The sequence below is a fragment of the Lithobates pipiens genome, unplaced genomic scaffold (genome assembly GCF_037356315.1).
Source record: "Lithobates pipiens isolate NorthernLeopardFrog02 unplaced genomic scaffold, aLitPip1_a1.2 Scaffold_18, whole genome shotgun sequence".
Classification (NCBI taxonomy): domain Eukaryota; kingdom Metazoa; phylum Chordata; class Amphibia; order Anura; family Ranidae; genus Lithobates; species Lithobates pipiens.
The window spans coordinates 497,531,383-497,555,111 of record NW_027507758.1 but is presented as its reverse complement, the minus strand read 5'-3'; the positions used below and the strand labels follow the sequence as shown (position 1 = coordinate 497,555,111).

Below are 23,729 nucleotides of genomic sequence, written 5' to 3'. Positions count from 1 at the left end.
GGTGCCAGATGAAGCGTATGGACATGGACCATAGGGAGTTGAAGAATTGTTTGGCGACATTGATAGGGAATAAATAAAGTAATAAAGTAATTTGGGAAGGGTGTCCATTTTAAGTGTGTTAATGCAGCCAAGCCAGAGCAATGGTGTCGCGTTCAAAGTGTCTAATTCCTTCCGAAGTCTAGTCTGTAAGGGGAGGTAGTTGAGGCTATAGAGATCTGAGAGGTTGGATGGGATTTTGATACCAAGGTAAGAGATGCCCTTGGATCGCCACTGGAATGGGAAATTAGTCAGGGTAAGAGTAAGGGTGGTGGGTGGTAGGGATATGTTGAGAGCTTCTGTCTTGGCCATGTTAAAGCGGGAGTCCGCCGGGAGTTCCGCCGTTTTTTTTTTTAAAAGCCAGCAGCTACAAATACTGCAGCTGCTGACTTTTAAAATAAGGACACTTTCCCGCCCAGCGCGCCCGCGATGTCGGCACCCGAAGCCGATCTCGTGATCGTCTCTCGGGTGCTGCCGCCGCCATCTTGGGTATGGGAATCAGGAAGTGGAGCCTTTCGGCTTCATTTCCCGGTTCCCTACTGCGCATGCGCGAGTCGCGCTGCGCAATAAGGATGGACCCGCTGCCTCTGGGATCTGTGTGTTTCCCAGCAGGCAGCGGGGGACTTTCGGAAAGGGGCGTAGATTCTGCAGAATCTACGCCCCTTTCCACAGATAGCTATCCCGGAAGTGGGTGCAGATACCTGTACTGTACAGGTACCTGCACCCCCTCCCCCCTGAAAGGTGCCAATTGTGGCGCCGGAGGGGGGGAGGATTCCAATGAGTGGAGGGTCCACTTTAGGGTGGACCTCCGCTTTAAGTTTAAAGTTACTAAGTTCTCCAAATATATGGAATTCCTGAAGGTAGGGGCGTGTGGGGTTGTTGAACGTAAACAAGGAGATCATCCGCATAGAGCAAAAGTTTGTGAACGGAAGAGAGCGTCTGGATCCCCACTATATTTTCATTTTGTCTAATGGCTGTGGCTGTTGCTTATTTTACACGTATGGCCCCTTTTGGCAACATTTTGCTGGTTTACAGTGATACAAATTGTGTGTAAAGATATTGATTTGTATATGCTGTTCTGATACATGATGTTTTCTATTCCTCATGTATCTAGTTCAAGTCCTGTCATTTTATCCTGGTATAGTGACATGTGGTTGTGTCCCTGTCATTCTGACAGAGTGAAATGTGTTTGTATCCTTCTCGACCTTGCGGAAAATTATGTGTATGGCTGTGCGTTTCTAGCATGTAGTGATATGGTTTTAATATTGTCAGTATAGCAAAATATTCTAGTTTATAATTGAGCTGATATAATGGCATTCTTGTATGATATTCATATATATGTCTGTCTTACTCTGAGATAAACATGATGTTCTGATGTTGTGTTGTATGCTTTTCCACCCTGTTCCATTCTATAAAGGGACACATGGATGAATTCTCTTAATAGATTTACACTGATCAGCCATAATATTATTATCACCTCCCTTGATAAATAAACAAAAACTTTTAGATGGGCATCTTAGCAAAGACAATATAAAGGGATATGGGAAATTGTAGAGACATGAATACATACACACTCACACCCACACAGGTTGAACGAGATGAACTGATGTCTTATTAAACCTTACCAACTATGTAACTCACCATGACCTGTCAAGGTATGGACTCCACAAGCTGTGGTTACTGGCACCAAGCCATCAGTAGTGGATCCTTTAAGTCCTGTAAGTTGTGAGGTGGGGTCTCCATGACTTGTTTTTCCAGATGCTAATTTGTATTGAGAACTAGAGAATTTGGAGGCCAAGCCTCAAATTTGTTGTTGTGTTTCTCAATCCATTCTTGAATTCATCAGACCACACCGCATTCTAACATTGCTTTGTGGTCCAGTTCTGATACTCGCTTGCCCATGTAGGTGTTTTTGGCTGTGGACACGGGTCAGCATGGGTAGCCTGACCGATCTGCTTTTATGCAGCCTCGTACAAAACATAGAGCAATGCATTGTGTGTTCTGATAGCTTTCTATTAGAACCAGCATTAACTTTTACAGCAATTTGAGCTACTCTATTGGATCATCCTACACAGGCCAGCCTTGGCTCTCCATGTGCATCAGTGAGCTTTGGCCACCCATGACACTGTTGTCAGTTTGCTAGTCTCCTTTCATTTAATGACTTTTGGTAGGTCCTGACCCCTGCAGATTGAGAACATCCCACAAGAGCTACAGTGTTGGAGATGCCCTGACCCAATCATCTAGCCATTACGTTTGGCCCTTATCAAAGTCGCTCCAATCCTTACGCTTGCCAAAGGACATCAACTTCAGGGACAGTATGTTCACTTGCATTCTATTATATCCCACTCCCTTTTGGATGCCATTGCAAGAAGATAATCAAAGTTGTCCACTTTACCTGTCAGTGGTCATAACATTATGGCTAATTAGCGTATATTGCTGTAATGCCTTTATTCTGTCATTGTGCAAGCATATGCTTGAAGTGCTTTTTGTTTCTCACTAATTTTATCTAAAAGAATTCCATAAGTATGTATTAGAAACCTGTTTTGTGCAGGTACTTTAACACATACTTTATATATGATATACTTTGGAAAAGGTTCCTGTGCTACCTTGGTGTGATTTACAGTGCAATTTGACCACATAGAATAAGCAAACCACATCCAAAATGCAACCAAAGTCGCACTACATAATTGCCCTGCAAATTGAATAAAAACATGCATCACAGTAGTGTGAACCAAACTTTAGTAAATCAACCCCATGGCCTTCAGTACACATTTGTGCATTGAGCCGCAACAACATTATTTATTGTTTGCTTATCTGTGCCAAAAAGAATATGTACCTTTTATGAAGTAGTGTACTTAGAATCGTAAATTTGGGACATTATAAGGTACCGCACACAACTAGGTTCTGCAAAACTCTTCCTTTATACATATTGTGCAAAGTCATACCCAATTTTGTAAAAACCCTTCTTTATGATTCAAATATGTTCTTCAAAAACAGTAATCTGCCATTTTTGTTTTAATAAGGGTAAAATTAATTGTCACAGGGAAAATTGTTGAACAAAACTGCAAAGAAATACAAGTGATTAAACATATTCCAGAATAACTCGAGAAAATCGTGTTTTAGGGGCTTAGAGTAGAATTGGAAAGGGGAAGGGGGGAACAACAACAGTCATTTCTGTGTTGGTCCATATCACATGTCGGAAAATAACTTTGAAAGATTGCTGATTATTTTTCTCTGTGGGGAAGAGAACAAGTTTTAAACATATGGTATTTGTTAAATCAAGGAGAAAAAATGTGTCAGGTTTGTCCATCACACAGCAGATATTTACATAATTTTTGTTCACGTTTATAACCATGAATAAAGGTATCTACAGATATCATATGGCCTTAATCTTTCAACAAGCTTGGAAACAGTCAGTCAGTAGATTCTTTCCATTGGGTAAAATATGAAGGTGCTTGTGTATTTGACGTTGGAGCATAAATCCATCTTTTAGCAGTCTGATTTTTACCTAATGTCCAACCATCAATATCTGTGGTCAGCTATAGGCCCAGTTGTATTTTAATTTCAGTTATAATTTGTGGTATATTTGTGGTGTACCTCAGATTACTGCATTCCTTTTAGAAATATGCCAGGTCTGCAATTTTGCAATGTTTTTAAAGAACTTAGCAGTCAACTTGCTCTGATAAAGTATATTTGTAATACCATTTGATTTGGAGTGAACCCTTGCCTGGGTTTTTGTGGTGTTCCTCATTGTGTTCTATATTATTTGAAGGTATGAATATTGCATTTCTCTCGATTTATATAATTATGGTGAGGTATAATTGTGGTGTACAGAACCTGGGAGGCTTGGAAAAGAAAGAGATATTTGACTCGGAGTTGTATGACGTTGCGGTATTCTTGTGGGTTTGGCACCGTGCTCTGAGATGTGGTTGTATTGTATCTGTAAATAAAAGGCAGTAAATAATCCTAAGGCGCTCTAGTGATATGCCTATGATTCCCCATCAACCCCTGTGCTGTTCCACTGCAGTAAACGTTGAGTTTCTGTGCTGGCATGTGCCTGCAATTGCTATGGTAATGCAATAATTTACTCCTCTCGTCTTTCAGTCACAAACAGGGCCAGCTGGAGTCTGTCTCAGATGTATCCCGTCTCAGCCCCAAGTTATAATAGATGATGAATCTAAGGGAAGGCCAGGATTTGTTCTGTTCTCTAGCACAGGAAAGCCTGCTTGTTTTTCTTTTCCTCCAATCCTTCCTGATGTTATCTGGATGCAGCTGGGGTCCAGAATTATCTGACAGACTAGAGCCCTTTGAACTCTGCTAATTTTCGACCTCCGGAGCGTGCCAGTAAAATGTCCTCAGACTTGGGTGTGTTGACATGTTGCTTTTTGTTTCACTGACATCCCTCACCTTCCAATAACATGACACAGCCAACAAGAGAGACCCTCATCCTGAGAGAAGGAAAGTGGCACTGTTGACCTCTTGGCAGGCAGTGCAATATGTAGCCGGCTTCCTGAGAGAAGAACTGTATTTGAGCTGGAGTAATAGAAGGCCCCCTGTGGGCCCTGGGGATAGTATACTAATTAGCACTGTCACATGCCCTGAAGTTCTTCCATTCATTGAAGTCTTTTCATTCCCCCCCCCCCCCCCCCCATGCTGTCACATCAGTCTTCTGAGCTGGTCAGCGAGAGAGGCCAAACACTTGTGGCTGAATTTAGGAGTCCACACACATTCCTTATCTTGTTAAATAAGCATAAATCACACCCACGGCACCTTCCAGTTGGCCCTAGGATTCAGTAGTTGGTCTGATGACACAATAGATTTGATTTACTAAAGACAAATAGGCTGTTCACTTTGCAAGGAAATTTTCTCTTAGCTTACCGAATGCGATAACAGAAGGTCTACTGACTTCTATCATCCAATCATGTGCAAGAAAAAAAATCTGTTTATTTTTCTTTCCACATGATTTGCTATTCTTTCCAATGTTAATGTATTCTTGCAAAGTGAACATTCTATTTGCCAATGGCTCCTGCTGCTATCAGTGCAGCCTGTGAGAGTAGGGAAAGGGAAGAGAAGAAAGGCAGCCAGACACAGCACTGGGTTGATGTAGGACTCAAAAGTGTTTAGGGGTGGGAGAACAGGCATTAGAAGGTTTTTTTTTTGTTGTAACACAGTCTGGTGTGCACTGCAGTCTGGCGGGATCAACACACTGTTCCCATTGTTTATTTTTTTTTCATATGAAATTTATTGAAATGTCACACAGACATTTCATAAAGCTCAATTGGCCTCCACGCAGTGCAAGGTGGTGCCTTGCGCTGCGCTGAAACAAAAAGCACATGCAGTACATTTTTCAGTGCACTGTGCCCACGCACCAACGCATTGCATTGGTGTGGATGGGGCACACAGGAGACTTGAGGTGGGACTGCACTGGAATAGCCTCCCAACTCAGTCCCTCTGCAGCTGGTATGAATGGACTCATATAGTTTAAAACCGCTTCAAGAAAGGAAGACATGTTCATAGTTCTGCCTGGGTGGCCTCTATGGTTCCCTCTATAGATACATCGGGCATGGCCACCCAAAGACAGGAATTGTGTTTTTTTTATGATTATCAGGTTAAAAAAAAAGGGAACGAAAGCAAGATGAACATTTATAAACATCAGATGCCTTGCACTTTCTGAGGGAGCAGTTAAGTCATACATCAAACCTGTACATGCAGCACAACAACTGGAAAACAAAAAATGGCCCTATGATAAATGGGTCCCGTGTGATGCTAAGTAGCAATTATACTTATTATTATTATTATTATTATTATTATTATTATTATTATTATTATTATTATCATCATTATACAGGATTTATATAGCACCAGCAGTTTGAAACTTACTGTTATGTTTCAAAATAATGCAGTGTCAAAATGTCACATGTGATTTCCAAATATACATTTAATTATTCCCCAGTTATTTTTTTCTTGATGCGTGTAAACATGTGTTTAACTCTAAAAACAAATCCCTTATGTTGCTCTCAGCTTCCTCCGAATTCTTTTTTTGTTATTTTTGCTCTTGTCATTATTATTATTATTATTATTATTCAGGATTTATATAGCGCCAACAGTTTGCGCAGCGCTTTACAATATGAGGGCAGACAGTACACTTACAATACGAATCGATACAGGAGGGATCAGAGGGCCCTGCTCGTTAGAGCTTACATCCGACTTTCTGTTAGAGGGTGGCTACATTCATTCTTCATGGTCCCATTGTATGTAGGAACATAGCCACTCTCTCTTGCTCTCTCCTGAGATGGGCTAGGGACTATGGCCTATGGCAGTGATGACGAACCTTGGCACCACAGATGCTTTGGAACTACATTTCCCATGATGCTCGTGCACTCTGCATTGTAGTTGAGTATCATGGGAAATGTAGTTCCAAGACATGTGAGGTGCCAAGGTTCACCATCACTGGCCTATGGGATGCATAGAGCAGGGTCACATAAACACAACTAATGTGCACTGCTCCTTACAAACATTTCATAAAACAATATATTATAAGGCCATTATATAGTGAATGTGTATGGATTTTTTATTTTTTTTTCAAAATATAAATGTTTCATGGTACCTGTTGGTTTTAAAGAATTCTCTCAACCCATAAACATTCTTACCCCAGTCCTATCCAAGCTTGGATAGCACTATATAGAGGATCGGGCAATGTAAATCTTCCTTAGGTGATAATAATACATCCATCTTTGAATTATTAGATCATCTCCATCTAACAAAAGCTTAGCCTTCCTTTTTTGCAAATGTTAACAAGTAGATGTGGCAAATGTACCTGTTGGCAGAATCCAGTGCATGTCAAAGCAAATCCCATGGGTTCATGGATGTCTCATGTTATAATGCTCATCCTTTTCGGTGAAACATCTGTCTGTCTGTGGGTACACTTACTCTCACCTGTCCTTTAGGGGAATCAGTCGATAAGAAAACTGCACATGAACACCCAGTGGGTGAGTCAGTGACTGTTTCCCATCCATTAGACCAGAGGCAAGTCATTTCCTTAGATAAAGGAGATGCATTTTGACATGTAGGACACGTTGTAAAGCAGTTTTAAAAGAGAAAGAGATCTACTGTACGATTGCCGAGGAAATTTACTAACTCATGTCGTTTATAAAACAAGCTGACAGTTGGCGTTACAAGCAAAGCCTTTTTGCAAGTTTTCTCATTAAACTTTCAAGAAGAACAAGATAATTTATATCTGTTCCTAGACAGAGATTGTCTGTACTTTATATAGAACAATGGGCAGCTTCTATTACTATGTATACGACAAAAGAATATGTATTCAGGTGCTTTCTGTTCATTGTGTTGTGTTATGTAGCTAATTGTAATCTTATGTGCTTTACATTATCATGTCGGCTTGAAAATTATCATTTAGATCTTATTCACAAGGCTATATATCGTCACAAATTAGTGTACAGTCACTGCGGAGATCACAGATGAGCAGCCCTGGGCGCAAACTGTCTGCTGCTAATTGCATGTAACACCTTGGATGTCTATTTACAGGTGCCTGTCGCTGATTTGTACATGCTTTCTGGACAAAGCTAATCGCAACCAACTGTAATTCCCCCCAGCAGTTGTAAACTGATTATTGCCAACGATAGAGAAGTATGGGGTATATATATATATATATATATATATATATATATATATATATATATATATATATAAATGCATCCTCACCTAGGGGGATGCAATATTGGTCCGATTCTGCATCTGCCCCCTGCTGCCTCAGCACTGAGAGCTGAGAGATCAAAAACTGCTGATTGCTCAGTTCTCACCTCCGCTCTGAGCAATCACCAGCTCTCTGCCCCGCGAGTGCTCACTTGAGCACCGAGCTGGGGAGGGAAGGGAGTAGCTGGCTAAGTCTCCCAGCAGTGCAGCTGAGAGGCTGAGCCAGCTGCCAGTCCAGGCATCTGGGTGGATCCCTACAGAAAAGTCAGGATCTTTCCCCTTTCTGGACCACCTGAGTGACGTCCCACTGTCAGCTGAAAATGGGTTACAGGAGTGCAGAACGAACTTGAAAATGATCATTTAGGTCTTATTTAGAACAAACTGCACTCATGATCCATATGAGGAGTAGGGCAAACTACTTTGGCCATACTTTTTCTTTAAAGCTAAATTCTGAGGCTTTCCCAGCACTGCAATGGTTAAAAGGCTCTTGTCATACCACCCACCCACTCCACCCCAAAAAGGGTTTAGTTTGCCCTTGTCATGGGGGAACAGAAAAAGACAAAATACTGTGCAATGTACGTGATGATGTCAGAGTGCCTGAAACCAATTGAGCTGCAAAGAAAAATGGCTTCAGGAAACTTTGTTTAGTTGAGAGGAAGCTTGCTGCACCACCTTCTTTCTACATAAACCACTAGCCCTTCAATCCCCCTCCTACCTTGCAGTTTCTGGGATAGGCTGAGCACTACAATTGTACGACCAAGTGAGCGCTTTGGGCTGTTAAAATTGCACAATTTCCTTCTCCAGTTGCAGCAACTGAGCTTAGCTAGAGGAGAGAGCAAACTGCATATGTGCGCAGTTTGAATGAGCGGCCACTAGGGAGTGCACAATTGTAGAGTCCAGCCATCTTGCAAACAGTAAGGTGGAGGGGGATCAAGGGGCTAGCGTTTTTTTGTGGGGAGCTGCATACGTAATGGGAGAAAGAGAAGGAGCAGCATCTTATACAAGAGATGTAGTGTTCAGAAGATTTAGAATTTTTAGGAAAATGTTGCCATTGGTGATCGTACAATTTACATTACAACTTCAGCACAGTATAAGTGCCAGTAATACCTACCTGTAATTGCAGCATTCTAAACAAATATTAGAGTTCAATCTATTGGGAAAATGTGCATGTAGGCAATCTGAAATGTTAAAAAGTTCCCAGCAATAAAAAATGACCTATGTCCCTGGAGTAGTTGACATCTGTCTAAGCTCTCAGCCAGTGTCGGAACAGGAAGATGAGGCTGTGGTCCGTTGGGATACTATCATCTCAGCTACAACAGCAGTACCTCTTTGTAACACAGAAGCTGGGAAATAAGAGGGGAAACCAACTGGAAGTGAGACAACAACAAAGCCCATTCTCCCTGAAGGGCCTGTCCTGGAGAACAACTGCCTATCTACAGATGTGATTCCTTGTGCTGTGGGACAGCTAAGCTTCATTTTCCATTCATGTATTCAGATGTTTTGTTTAGCTATAAAAGTTTTATTAGTTCCACTGCAATCAAGTCTGCTAACTGTTAAGTGGCAATCAATAGATTCTAATGATCCTTGAGGTGGCAGTTGTAATGACAAACCTTTTCTTTTCTGCTGCATTGGGAAGTATGGTCAGGGCCGCTGATAGAAATCATGGGGCCCCGTACAGCCTACCTGACGGGGCCCCCTTCAGCTCCACCCTGGCCCCGCCCCTGGTCCCTCCTTTAGCCCCACCCCTGACCCCACCCATTGCCCCTCCCCAGACCCCGCCTTGAAACAAAGTGTAGGTTTGTCTACAAGTGATATTTGTTTTTCTCCAGTCAGTTATAGGTTTGATTATCCAAAAGAAATACTGTTTTCAGATGAGAATATACCTCTTTAATATCTATATGTAATACAAACCATTAATGAATAAATAAAATGGTATTTTGGAGAGTATTGGCAGGGTAAGTATTGCAGAGTATTGGCAGGGTAAGTATTGCCAGAGTATTGCCAGGGTATTGGCGGGGTATGTATTGCAGAGTATTGCCAGGGTATGTATTGCAGAGTATTGGCAGGGTAAGTATTGCAGAGTATTGTCATGGTATTGCCAGGGTATTGGCGGGGTATTGGTGGGGTAAGTATTGCAGAGTATTGGCAGAGTAAGTATTGCAGAGCATTGGCAGAGTATTGGCAGGGTAAGTATTGCAGAGTATTGGCAGGGTAGGTATAAAGTATTGCAGAGTATTGGCAGGGTAAGTATAAAGTATTGCAGAGTATTGGCAGGGTAGGTATAAAGTATTGCAGAGTATTGGCAGGGTAAGTATAAAGTATTGCAGAGTATTGGCAGAGTATGTATTGGCAGAGTATGTATTGGCAGAGTATGTATTGGCAGAGTATGTATTGCAGAGTATGAGTAGATGTTGAACTTCAAGCATACACCTCACCTGTGTATTTGTTAGCTCCAGCAGGGCAGCAGAGATCACTTCCTCCCTCTTCCTGAGTGTCCACAATAGCTCGATCGCCCGGCCCCTGCACTCTGCTACTTCTTCTCACACGGAGAGAGAGAGAGAGAGAGAGAGAGAGAGAGAGAGGAATATCACTCCGCAACACTATAGGCAGGGGTGGACTGACAACTCATGGGGCCCCCGGGCAATAGGGGATCATGGGGCCCCCTTTGTCACCACCCACCCACAAGCCACACCTATATATTGCACTGTTACATTACATGCATTGGTCACATAATTTCTCTACTGTATGTTCAAAATAAATGTTTAAAGAGTTAAGAAAATAAAGAACAAAAAACGCACATATAACCACGTACATTTTCTGTGGGGCTGCGTCTCCTGTGAGCAGAATCACGTACAGGTACGGTACTTCTACACTTGCGGGTACGTGCGCTGTCTGACCCACTGCCGCCTTGATTGGACACACCGAGAGCTAATTAGTGGGTCTGGTGGACCCAATGTCCACTGGGTCCAGACGATTGTTTCCATCAGAGGCAGAACGGTGGTCTGCCGATGTAAACAAGTTAGATTGCCATTCTGTTAGTAGGAAAACCGAGATCCTGTGTGTCTGCTAAACAGGAACACAGATATGTCTTCCCACATTTAAAAGCACCTCCCCCACACAGTTAGAAAGCACTTCCTAGGAACACATTTAACCCTTTGATCTTCCCCTGGTGTTAACCCCTTCCCTACCAGTGTCATTAGTATAGTTAACCATTACTAGTAAAAAATTCTATAAAAATATCCCATAGCATATTGGGATTTTTACCAACATGTAGAAAATACATATTGGCCTAAACTGATGGAGAAATTCGATTCTGAGGCTAGAGCCCATAGCAGCAAAGTAAAGAAAGTATATATAATATACACACACACACTGCAAAGGCTGCGGACATGGTACAGGGGTCAGAGGCTGCGGAGGGGTCTTACTAGGCTGTGATGAGAGGTGCGTGCCACTCCTGAAACCGCACAAAATGCCACTGCTGCCTTACATTTAAAAATGGTGCCGCCCGGTGCCATTATGTCACTGCGCATGCATGTTTGAAAATGACTGAGCGTGTAAGGGCTTGCCCACGCGGCGGCGGTGCATGTGCAGAGGACACTCCAGCCCCCCTCATCATACCATACAGGGTTAATGTTACTTTATGGTATGTGATGAGGCTGGAGTTTTAGAGGAAGAGAGCAGTGCAGCTGGCTGGAGCATGAAAACAGCAAACACACACACACGCTGCAAAAATTGACTTTATCTTAATTTCCTGGAGATGGGCTGTATTGTGGCACCACGTCCTTTGCTGTTATTGCACAAATTCATGAATACGTTAGAAATATATTGGGCCTTTTCAGGTGCTACAGAAATATTGTACATACACATATATTAAAAATAATTATTTTGTGAAAATGCATGTGATGTATGTAGTAGGTGAAAAGTCCCAGTTGATTCTTAACATATTCAAGAATTTTACTTTCACCAGACCTGTCCTGCTGATGTACAGGACAAGTTTAAAGCACATATTTATACAGTGTGGAAGGCAGAACAATTGCGACTCACAGTAGAAGAATGCAGTCTGCCATCCGTCCTGTTATCTTGTCTTGGGGGAGCTCCAGTGACTACTTTATGGGTAGCCATGATCGCTACTGTGTTGTCCTGCTTGCTCTGTTCTCCCCCCAGGAGGGGAGGGGGGAAGGGGGGGAGGAGGGGAGGGTGCTGCCTGACACACACAAGCATGGAAGAGATCGAGTTACACCTTTATCCATTGACCTGAGGGTGTCTTATATGAGCAGACTAGTGACAATGTCCAGGCTCCTTGGGTGGTGCTCTCCCCCTCCCTCCCTCCCTCACTCACTCACTCAGTCGGCTCAGCTCAGTGTCCTATGTGTGCGAGTTGTTTCCGATGCTTCCTTCAGCTAGCTCCTCTCCTGCTCAGGACTCAGATTTGGCGCCACAAATTCAGCTTCTCTGGAGCCAATGAGAGACGAGGGGTGTGGATTGAAGGCGGAAGCCTCCTCCCCCAATTGGAGAATAGCGAGCGATTCTCTCTCTCTCCCATTTAAACACAGCCACAGCACCAGATAAGAGACTCGGGGGACTTGTGCGGTGTGCGGAGCAGGAGGAGCGGGCGCAGAAGGCGTATTCTTCCGCGCCCGAAATACAACAAATAGTCCCTCCCCTGCAGCCTCATACAGCATAGACTAATCGCATCTAATAAAAAAAAAACCTTACCGAACGGGGTGGGGTTGTGCGGACGATGATCGGTGGAGGAGAATCTTTTTTTAATTTTAATTTTAATTTTTTATTTACTTTGCAGTTCAGGTTGCCCGGGCCCCCCCTGCTGGTCAGGCCCGGTACAGCAGGGCCAGTTGTACTGGCCTATCAGCGGCCCTGAGTATGGTGACTGTTATTGTCACAAGTTTAACTAAGATTCTGGTCTCTCGAAACAGAAAGTTTAGAATTGTGCCGAATCCTAAGTTATGACAGGACCCAATGTTTTAGGCAGTTTGATTTATATGGAAATGGCATCTGGTATAAGTCAAATCAATTCAACAAACGGGTATCTCCTTGTACCTCCAGCTTAGTCTCTAGATATAATATGAGTATATAATATGAGTATACCTGTGTGTAACCTTTACTCTTTTAACAAATGTCTTTTTCTCTGGTTACCACCTCTCATCCACACCTTCCAGATTTCTCTTGTCCTGCTTTTCTAGAACACCCATTTGCATGTGAACAAAACTGCATCATCCCTCTAACAGTGAATAAACACCCAAAACCAACACCATCCCAAAATCCACATAACTGGAGTTGCTAAGGGCTGTATTTAATAAAACCGGAGAGTGCAAAATCTGGTGCAGCTCTGTATAGAAACCAATCAGCTTTATATATACATTTTTTTTGTCAAAGCTTAATTGAACAAGCTGAAGTTAGAAGCAAATTGGCTGCCGTGTACGGCTACACCAGATTTTGCACTCTCCAGTTTTAGTAAATCTACCCGTAAATGTGTAAAAAAAATAGGCTGTGATGATTTGCCTAATTTAGCCCATAATCAGTTTTGTAGCAAACATATCTATCATACAAAGCAAAATTTTCCATCATGGCTTACAGGCTTAAAGGGAACCTGGGGATATGTCTAACTTTGTTAAGTGGCCCAGAACCATAAAGAAGCACTGCCAGGTGTCTGCTTACCTGTTTTTGTCTAATTAATAATAAGCTTGCTACCTCCTGTTTTTTCCTGTTGGCTTGTAGCCTCCCTGGTGGTATTCCCAAGTCTGGCTTAGGGTGAGATTTAATTACCATAAGCGGTATTCCCGAGCCAGACTCGGGATTGCATCACTGGATCCATGTAAGGGGTTACTTACCTTGTCCCCTGGATCCAGCGATGTCTCCCAGCTGTGATCAGCGAGCCGCCATGTGTCGCTCGATCTGTGACAGCACAGAGCTCCGTTCCCTGCGAGCGTTGCGATGCATTGGGACGGAGTTCCGCGCCAAATTCAAAAAGTAAAAAACACAGTATAGATACAGTATACTGTAATCTTACATATTACAGTACTGTATCAAATAATTACACATCCCCTTTGTCCCTAGTGGTTTGTCCAGTGTTCTGCATGCAGTTTTATATTATAAATACTGTTCTTTATGCCAGGAAACTGGAGATTGTCCATAGCAACCAAAAAATGTCCGTTTACATTAAAAGTGGTTATAGACCAGCTAGAAAACAGCGATAATACACTAAACGTAAAAGTAATGACAGCGACAATTCTGCAACTCAGCATATTTCAGTGTTTTTGATTTGATTACATTATTGAATAATTTTTATTATTATTATATTATTATTTGTTATAATTATTTATAGTTAATATATATATATATATATATATATATATATATATATATATATATATATATATATATATATATATATTATAATTTATGATTTCATATTTAAAATTTTATCATACCCGGGATGTCTATTAGACTCTGGTTTATACGGATTTAAGTGAATTATTTGTAAGAATTACAGGCCTACAATATAAAACGACAAATTTCCATGCAAAATAATGGTACCGCTTTCAGCACCTAAAATCTGAAATAATCATACCGCCAGGAAGGTTAAAGCGTTTATAAAACGTCATATTCCTGATATGTGCCTGCTGTACCTTGTCCTTGTATGAGAAATTATTCTGTTCTCTTTGTATTGCTTCCTTTATGTGAAACCACTGGTGTTCCTGCCAGTCCCTCTGCTGTCCTCTCAAAAACTGATTACACTAGGCAGGAGAGCTGATCCAATGTTCAGACTTGTCCTGACACGTCCCCACTGCACGACCATTCACTGGTACACTCAGTGTGATGGGGAGTCTTACCCAATAGTAATGCCTGGGTCACAGGAGTGGAAAGGGCATTTGTTGATCATGAAAGTTGTATATTGATCTCCTGCTGGTTCAGCTCCATTGCGCTCTATTTATATTTACTGCAAATAAGAGTGGCTCAAGTGGATCTCAAGAAAGAGGTCACTGAACCGAAGATCCAAAGTGATCAGTCTTAGGCTGCATTCACACCTCACACCATCTTTTTAGGCAGAAAGTTGGGTGATTTTGCTGCGATTTTGCACAGGTCAAAAGGTCACCAATGTAAAAAGCAGAGAAACGCCTATAATTTGCCCAAAAAGAAGCATATGTACTTTTTTGATCTTCAGGCTTTTTATTCAAGCAAGAGAACTCTCAGATGTGAACAGGGGGCATTTAAATCAATGTGTGAATGCAGCCTTAAGGATCTGCAGCCTGCCTATGTATCCCTTATGGTACCTGGATGTTTCAACATATGGGATTACAGGTTTTCTTTTATTAGAAAATATTAAAGGAATCTGATTAACTAAGAGCAATAAATCATTTTTTTTCCTTTTTTTTTTGTTTCTTTTGTAAAGTTTCCATTGGAAGACATAAGATCAGGTTATAGCTCCTAGTAGTCCATAGCCTGTTCTCACCTTTAAGATCTGATAAGGCATCCAAATGAAACTTGCAATGCTGACCTATGTGACCAAGCCCCGGTGAGTGAGGCGAAACATGTCAGGGGAGCGGCGCTCCCATATTCTACATACTAATGCACTGGGTTGGTGAGCAGCGCCTTTTCTTCTCTTTGATAATGATCTGATAAGGCATACTACAGTTTTCTTTTATTTAAATTCCCACTTAGAACTGTAGAAGTGGCTCGGAGAAGCTACGAAACACGCTCAACATTGCAGAACAAGTCCAGCCGAATGTGACTAACTACTACTAGCTATACCATGACCTGGGTAAATGAGAACCTTCACAGACATCTTATTTTAATGATTTTGTAACCCTTACTAAATAAAGCAGTGTATAACTTGTGCAACAGTTATACGTTAAATGTTATCTTCTTCAGTTCTGTATAACTTAGTCTGACAGGGGTGTCATCTGTGAGGCTTTGTTAAAAATAAATTGCTCTTCTACAGAATTCAACTTTTTCTCTATGTGCTAGTGCCATTGTGAAGATAATTGGATGGCTACCATGGCTTTGGTTCATAACTTTTTTTTTACTGTACCCTTCAATGTTACTCTTCAAAAAAGAATAAGAACTTATTTTACCTACTCCAAACTGCCTCATACCTATATAAATGCCTTATACCATTTATATCGGTGCCTTTAAGTTAAGAATAAAGGGTATTAATTTAAGTTTATATTTCATCATTTTTAGATTGTAAGCTCCAACCAGCAGGGCCCTCTGATTCCTCTTGTACCAAATAGCAGTGCAACTGTACTGTCTGCCCTCATGTTGTAAAGCGCTGCGCAAACTGTTGGCGCTATATAAAACCTGTATAATAATAATAATGCATTGTAAAGATCGGCTGCGCGGAAGACCGCATTATTTGCCACTTTTCCACTGGCAAGATGATGACCGAGGAGCTCATTTCAGGCTTGCATCAATCATAACGAGAAGAAGACTATAATCCCCCTTAATGAACACGTATTCCCTCTGAAGACAGGTACAAAATATCAGAAGAAGATTAAGTTGCATTTGGATGGATTATGTAGAGCTAAATTCGTCTTGTGTTTTTTTCACTGCCTGCCTAATCCTTGTTTACTTTCCCTTGTTAACAAACAGGTGGATTTTATTGCAGTGTAGTTTTACCAGACACTATTGGGTCATGGGGAAACCCACTACATCACTGAGTAACACATGGACGATTAGCACCATGCATTATCACCATGGCATGTGTATATTTTACTAGCAGTTAGTGATATCTTTTATAATGTGCAACCAGACCTGGTCCAGCAAAAAATAGAGCAGCTAAAGGAAATAGGGAATTTATAGTGTTTATTTTGGTATAGAACGGTTAATAGAATTTGGAGCTAGTGGCACACCGGACATGTAGGCAGATGTGGATACTAAACACTTATGTTATTTTATTATAGACGTTCTGGACGCCACATGTTTGGATGGAATAATAAATCAAATCTACTCAATTCTTGGTAGATTTTATATTGTCGTGAAATAGTGAGCAAATATGCTTACATTTTATCCTGAGTTGTTACAGGACACCCAGGAAATTCACACAAGTCCCGGCCCCAAAGTGCTAACATTCTAATGTCCCTACAACTATCACACACATACTTAAAAATTCAATCAGTGCAAATAAATATACGATAAATCTCTTAAAAAATATAACCAAGTGAATATATATAAATGTAGTTGCTGCTTTTCACTGAAAAGTATTCTTACTCACTTCAATCTCAAATAAAGCGTATATCTAGCGCAGCGCAACTCACAACAACATAACAAAATCACGAGTGAATGTGTGTAGATAACGGTTATAACAATGTATCCAAAAAGTAACAATTGCTATTCACAAATAAAAAGTGAGTCCAAAACATACACTTACTAACTCCATTTTAGCCCAAAGCTAATAAACTACCATTATGTTTTTGGCACTTATTCAAAGTAAATAGGGATGCACCGTAACCATTGTTTTTGTGAGTACCAATGCTTTTTTTTTATTAGTACTCGCTGATACCAATCACCGATACCCACCGCAACTGTTTTGTTTACGCTTCAGATATCAGCAATGGCACAAAGCATTTAAAAAGTCATTTACAAATGAAATAATTTTTTTACATTTTGCACTTTTTTCAATGTGAAACTTGTAAATATATGTTAAAAGTGTAAAATATTAATGATCAAAACACACAAAAAAAGTTTTAATTATTAATAGTTTATAAAGTAGAAGTGAAAAAAAAATCAGCAGGAAAATAATAATTAAATGGAGAAGGAGAATAAGGAGTTAATTAAGGCTGATTAGAGTAACATAAGGGTTAAATAGAAAATTAAATAAAATTCTTATTTGACAGGTTGCTTTAAACTGACATCATCTGCAGATTGAAGTTCATTCATTTGATCTGTAGATGAATAAACAGAAAGATTCAAAAATAAACAATGTTTCTTTTTATCTTTCTCAGCGGCTGAGCAATGTTGTTGATCAACATTGCCCTGCTGCTTTTTTTTGACAGCTCCAATTGCCAGGATTTCGTTTACACTTCAGCTGTCAACAGGGGAACCTCACTGACACCTGAATGAGTCATAGGTTGTTAAGGACGCAGTAGCCCTGCTCCTTAACAACCGATAGTTGATGGCTTTTTTATTCTTTATTTCAGCTGTCAGTGGGGGGATCCCATTGGCAGCTGAAAGAACTGAGTCTGAAAGTATCAGTTTCAGAGCCTTTGCACGAGTGCAAATGTTTAGTATCAACACGGATACTGGTATCGGTGCAACCCTAATATTAAATGTAAAATAAACCATCATTGTTGAATAGCAGACACCATTGAGGTTTATACATAATAGTTTCATAGTTTCATGGTTAATAAGGTTGAATAAAGACACTAGTCCATCCAGTTCAACCTGAGTGAGTGTCTACCCCTATCCCTGTACATTGCACACTGGTGCAATGTCCCCATTGGTCCCTACCCTCAAGGAGCCCACAATCCAAGGTCCTCATTCATATACTAGGGCCAATTTTGGACAGAAGCCAATTAACCTACCTGCATGTCTTTGGAGTGTGGGAGGAAACCAGAGTACCCGGAGGAAACCCATGCAGGCACAGGGAGAACATGCAAGCTCCAGGCAGGTAGTGTCGTGGTTGGGATTCAAACCAGCGACCCTTTTTACTGCTAGGTGAGAGTGCTAACCACTACACCACTGTGCCGCCTCTAATAATAATAATGATAATAATGATAATAATGATAATTTATTTTTCTTAACCTCCCTGGCGGTATGATTCAGTCTGGAATTAGGTGCTGAAAGTGGTACAATTATTTTGCATGGAAATCTGGCTTTTATTTTGTAGTCCTGTAATTCTTAGGAATAACGCTCTTAAATCTGTTCAAACCAGAGTCTAGCAGACATCCCGGGTATGATAAAGTTTATAATATAATAAAGAATAATAAAAATTATTCAATAATGTAATAAAATCCTAAAACACTGAAAAATTGACACTTTTTGGTTGCTATGGACAATCTCCAAATTCCAGGCAGTAAAAAACAGTATTTATAATATAAAAGTGCATGCAGGGCATTGCACAGACCACTAGGGACAAAGGGGGTGTGTATTTTTGTAATACAGCACTGTAATCTGTAAGATTACAGTGCTGTGTGTGTTTTGTGTGTTTTTACTTTTTTGAATTTGCCGCCGTTCTCCGCTCCCGTGCGCCGTAACGTCGCAGGGAACGGAGCTCGGCGGCATTCGGCACTGTGAATCGAGCGGAGGACAGCTCGATCGCACAGTGCGGCGGACATCGCTGGATCCAGGGGACAAGGTGAGTAACGCTCCCTGTGTCCTCCCCTGCATCGAGCGAAGCCATCCCGAGTCTGGCTCGGGGTTACCGCTCCTGTCAGTATATTCCTACCCCGAGCCAGACTCGGGATTACCGCTAGGGGGGTTAATGAAATTGCTGAACTCCAGGGAAAAATATAAAACACAGGTGAAATACATTAACGGCGGTTATTGTAAGTTTCTAATGAGGAAAGTGGCATGGCCTGCATTCCTTTAGATGTGATTAGATGTGACTTCCCTCTGGGAGTGGTTCAGCATAAATTACATTTTTTGTTGCAGGGGATGCCCAAAATCAGACCTGTATCCTAGTGCAGACTTCTGGGAAAATCGGTAAGTCAATCATACAAGGGGGAAATTACATTTCTGGGGGGCATTCTGTACCCCATCTGTGTACAGAATGCCTTCAGGTACCCATATTGCATTGCATTTTATAGAAAAATATAGCACTACAGAGTAAAGAAAAGGTCATTTTGAATAACATTCAATGACACTATTATTTGTGTCACTTTTGTATATATTATAATATTCCTTTATTTGCTAATTTTTTGCCACAAAAGTGGACACTGGACACTATATTTTTTAAGATGGTGGCATCAGGGGGAGGGACAAACTGTAATGCTGCATACACATGACCGATCGTGTGTGTGCTAATCCGATAGTTTTTTTATTTAAAAAATCAGACGGACCTAGAAATATAACATGTTTCAAATCTGTCCGACGGACTCAATTCCTATCGGGAAAACCGTTCGTCTGTTTGCTGGTCCGACGGACCAAATACGACGCAAGGGCAGCTATTGGCTACTGGCTATTGAACTTCCTTTTTTAGTCCCGTCGTACGTCATCACGTTCAAAACGAATGGACTTAGTCCGAGTGGTTTCTGTGCAGAGCTGCACCAGATTTTGCACTTTTCAGTTTTTGTAAATCAACCCCACTGTGTGCATGGACACAGAGGAGTTGATTTACTAAAGGCAAATAGGCTGTGCTTGCTCCATAGCTTAGTAAATGAGCATAAGCTCTTCTGACTGCCATCACCCAGTCATGTGCAAACAGAAATTCAGTTTTTATTTTTATTTTCCTTACACATGATTGGGTATTCTTTGCAAAGTGAAGCTTTACCTCATTTACTAAGCCCTGGAGCAACTGCATTTGCAGAGTGCAACAAGTGCACTGTCTTATTGCATTTAGTAAATCAACCCCATAGGTTTTTAGGCTGGATTCCCACCTATGCATTTTTAGTGCTTTTTGCATTTTGCAGATTTGCACTACAGAACGTGCCCCATAGGAAACCATGTTAAATGGACTGTAGTGCAAATCTGCAAAATGCAAAAAGCGCTAAAAATGCATAGGTGTGAATCCAGCCTTACTGAAGTGTGTTCAGGGTAGGGTTGCCACCTGTCTGGGATTAACCCAGACAGTCCGTGTTTTGAATTATGTTTGTTTCAGGTTTGCTGAAACCCAGACACATTAGTCAGACTGAGCCATGGCTCCCCAAGTAACCAAGATAGGCACACACAAATTTGTTGCCACCCAGAAGTTTCAGGTGGCTTTCTGGGGGCAGGTTTAGCATCACTGGGTGGCAGATGATGTTAGAGCAATTTAGCCACACCCACTGTTTGCTGTGGCACGCTATGCGCACTGCATTACCACTCTCTTTGGGGCACACAAGGGTGTGCAAGGCCGCTAAAGTGTTTGCGTTTGGCTGGAAGATAAGGTGGCAACCCTAGTTCAGGGGCCGTTTAGGAGCAGCCATGTGCATGAGGCCTGAAAACCAATGTAAAAATAAGGACACATTATATAATAAATAGTTGCTGTAAAACATTGTTAACGATATTTATATGAAACCAGCAAGTCAATAAATAAACCTCAGCTGCAGCCACTGCCGTTTATCTTCAGAGCTGTTACAAAGTGTTTTACAACCTTAAGTCAAATAACTGATGGGGTTTAATTAAGATGTGACTATAATAAATGTAGTGAGGTGGACACCGCTAGTCAGATAACAGGCTTGGCAAACAATGATAAACACAATGGATGCATTATGTGTCCCAAGGCCTGCCATAAACCTGGGTCACTCTTTGTTCCATGTTGCGGCATTCACACTACAGTAAAATGGATGAAGGTGAATTAATGAATGGTAAATAGAGAAAGTCTAGTGTACACGGCACACATTGATCGGCTGGACCTTTCATTTTTGCAGTCTGGTTGTTCCTTGGTGTCCAGCAGGTTGTGATTTTGCTTTTTAAAAAGATTTATCCTTGGATAATTTTCTACCTGTTATTTGCTGTTGATCAAGTGCATAAAAGAAATTTCCTTCCCTGATGTTAGTGACATTCTGTACAAAGAAAGCACAGGGCCAATTCCTACTAGCTTACAAAAAAAAATATTTCTGCTTTTAGCAGTGTGAAGTGTAAATCTTTAATGAGTGCTTTATGTGGATACCTAGAAAATTGGATGTATGATGATTATTGATTTATTCTAAGGCACCTTGTTTTCAACCATGTGACTGTAAATTCTCAGTTTTCATTGGACTCAACTAAAACTAATTCACTTTTTTGAAAATAAGGATGTTTATTCTGGTTTGTTAGCTATAGCTTTCTCTTCACACATAATAATCCTTTCAGAGTGTATATTGACTGGTACTATCGCTACATAGATGACCTGGCCTTGGTGTGGATTGGCCCGGTCTCTATGATAGATTCTTTTATTCAGTATCTTAATAACAACCATTTGATTTTGTAGTTCAGTCATCGCTTTCACTCTGTCAGTAGTGATTATTTGGATATAACACTTACAGGACACATCGACGGTGGCAGGGTAACCACAAAAGCCTTCAGAAAGCAATGTACTGGCAATTCACTTCTGCTTGCTACGAATTGTCACTCCTTTTATACCATACATGCATTACCAGTGGGGGAGTTTGTGCGAGAAAAAAGCTCTGATCATGAAGATTATGAGAAAGAATGTACTGTGGTCTCAGAAAAGACTTATGCCCTGTACACACGGTCGGACTTTCCGATGGAAAATGTGTGATCGGATTGCGTTGTCGGAAATTCTGATCATCTGTGGGCTCCATCTGACTTTTTCGTCTGAATTTCTGACACATAAAGTTTGAGATCTGGATATAAAATTTTCCGACAACAAAATCCGATCGTTTAAATTCCGATCGTGTGTAGACAATTCCGACGCACAAAGTGTCATGCATTTTTAGAATAAATTACAAGACGAAAGCTATTGCCTACTGGCCTTTTTATAGTCCTGTCCTATGTGTTGTACGTCACCTCGTTCTGAACGATCGGATTTTCTGACAACTTTGTGTGACCGTGTGTATGCTAGATGAGTTTGGGCCAAAATCCGTCAGAAAAAATCAGACGGATTTTGTCGTCGTAAAGTTCACCCGTGTGTACAGGGCATAATGAGGTGAGGATACAAAAAACACTTGATTGATAATGGCAGGATCAAGGCGTAGAAAAAGGATAAAGGTAGCATGCTAAAAAATGCAGAGAGCCCTAGTATGAAAAGACAGTCTCATTGTAAAAGAAATAAAAAACATTTTGTTACTACGTACGCTAAACAATAATCAAATTGTAGCAATTGTCAAAAAGTGCCTTCCCATTCTATATGCGGATAAGACATTGTATGACATTTTACAACAGGGTTATAGTTTTTCCAGTAGAAAGGATAGATCCCAGTGTGGGAGCCTATCTCCTAGCCTTTTTCATCCTCATTATCCCCTACGGACATGGCCACTGGATCTTTTCCTTGTGACACCAACACATGTAGACAATGCAGAAAACACAGAAAAACCAAAACTGCCAAAAAAAAAGGGTCCTGCGTGATATTGGTCCGAATGCGATGCAAATTCAGCCATATATTCTGTATGGCTGAATTTGCATCACACGTGATCTGCACAGCAGTGCAGTGCAAATCACATGGGATGTCTGACATCGTGCTGGTGTGAACTGGCACATATGGTCCATATGATATGCATGTTTACATGTATATACACAATTACATGCGCAGAAAGTCTTCTAACTATACTATAATTTACTATTCATGTAGAAGGTCTGATTTACTTGCATAGGCTTATAAAATGCTGGCCAGTTATGTAGATATATGTAAATGCGGTGCTGTTTTACTCATACTTATGCCTGAAAGCAATTGGCTGTAGTCAGATCAGTAAAATCAATTTTTGGTGCCCATGTGGAAAGAAATATTTCAGATATGCACATAAATAAATAAAATCGTGTTTGGAACTAGTAGATGACGGCACACCTGGATGTTGTCCTAGCGAAGAGTTATAGCGTTGCTTGCTACTGTTCTTGGTTCTACTTATCCAATTATTTATAACTTCATTTAATTGCTCATGTTAGAAGTACTATTATACAGCACCGATAGGATACAAATACTTATAAGTACATTCTTCCATGTTCTTACCTTTCATTTTTCTTTCTAATGCACTATATTTCTCTACTTTAGAGCTGTTAAATAGAAATGTAGAAAGTATAGAAAGTATTCCTATGTAAATAGTGTCTGTAAAGGTCTGATATACTGTGAATGTTAGCGATAACTCAGAAAATAGTGATATAAATATAAACTATATACATATATACATGTATATGTGAACCTTTCTTTTTACGCTTTGCATAGTACTTGG

At 40.8% G+C, this 23,729-nt stretch overlaps 1 protein-coding gene across 3 annotated transcripts in view; it reads left to right on the top strand.

Annotated features, from left to right (window-relative positions):
* Nucleotides 1-23,729, top strand: part of EPHB1 (EPH receptor B1) — a 409,064-nt gene that overhangs the window by 28,674 nt on the left and 356,661 nt on the right. For 2 of the 3 annotated variants that reach the window (XM_077488639.1, XM_077488637.1), the window contains exon 2: nucleotides 19,357-19,407. The exons of the other annotated variant lie outside the window; for it this stretch is intronic. In XM_077488639.1, coding sequence (XP_077344765.1) covers nucleotides 19,357-19,407 — 51 coding nt within the window. The remainder of the gene's footprint in view (nucleotides 1-19,356; nucleotides 19,408-23,729) is intronic. 3 annotated transcript variants of the gene reach the window in all.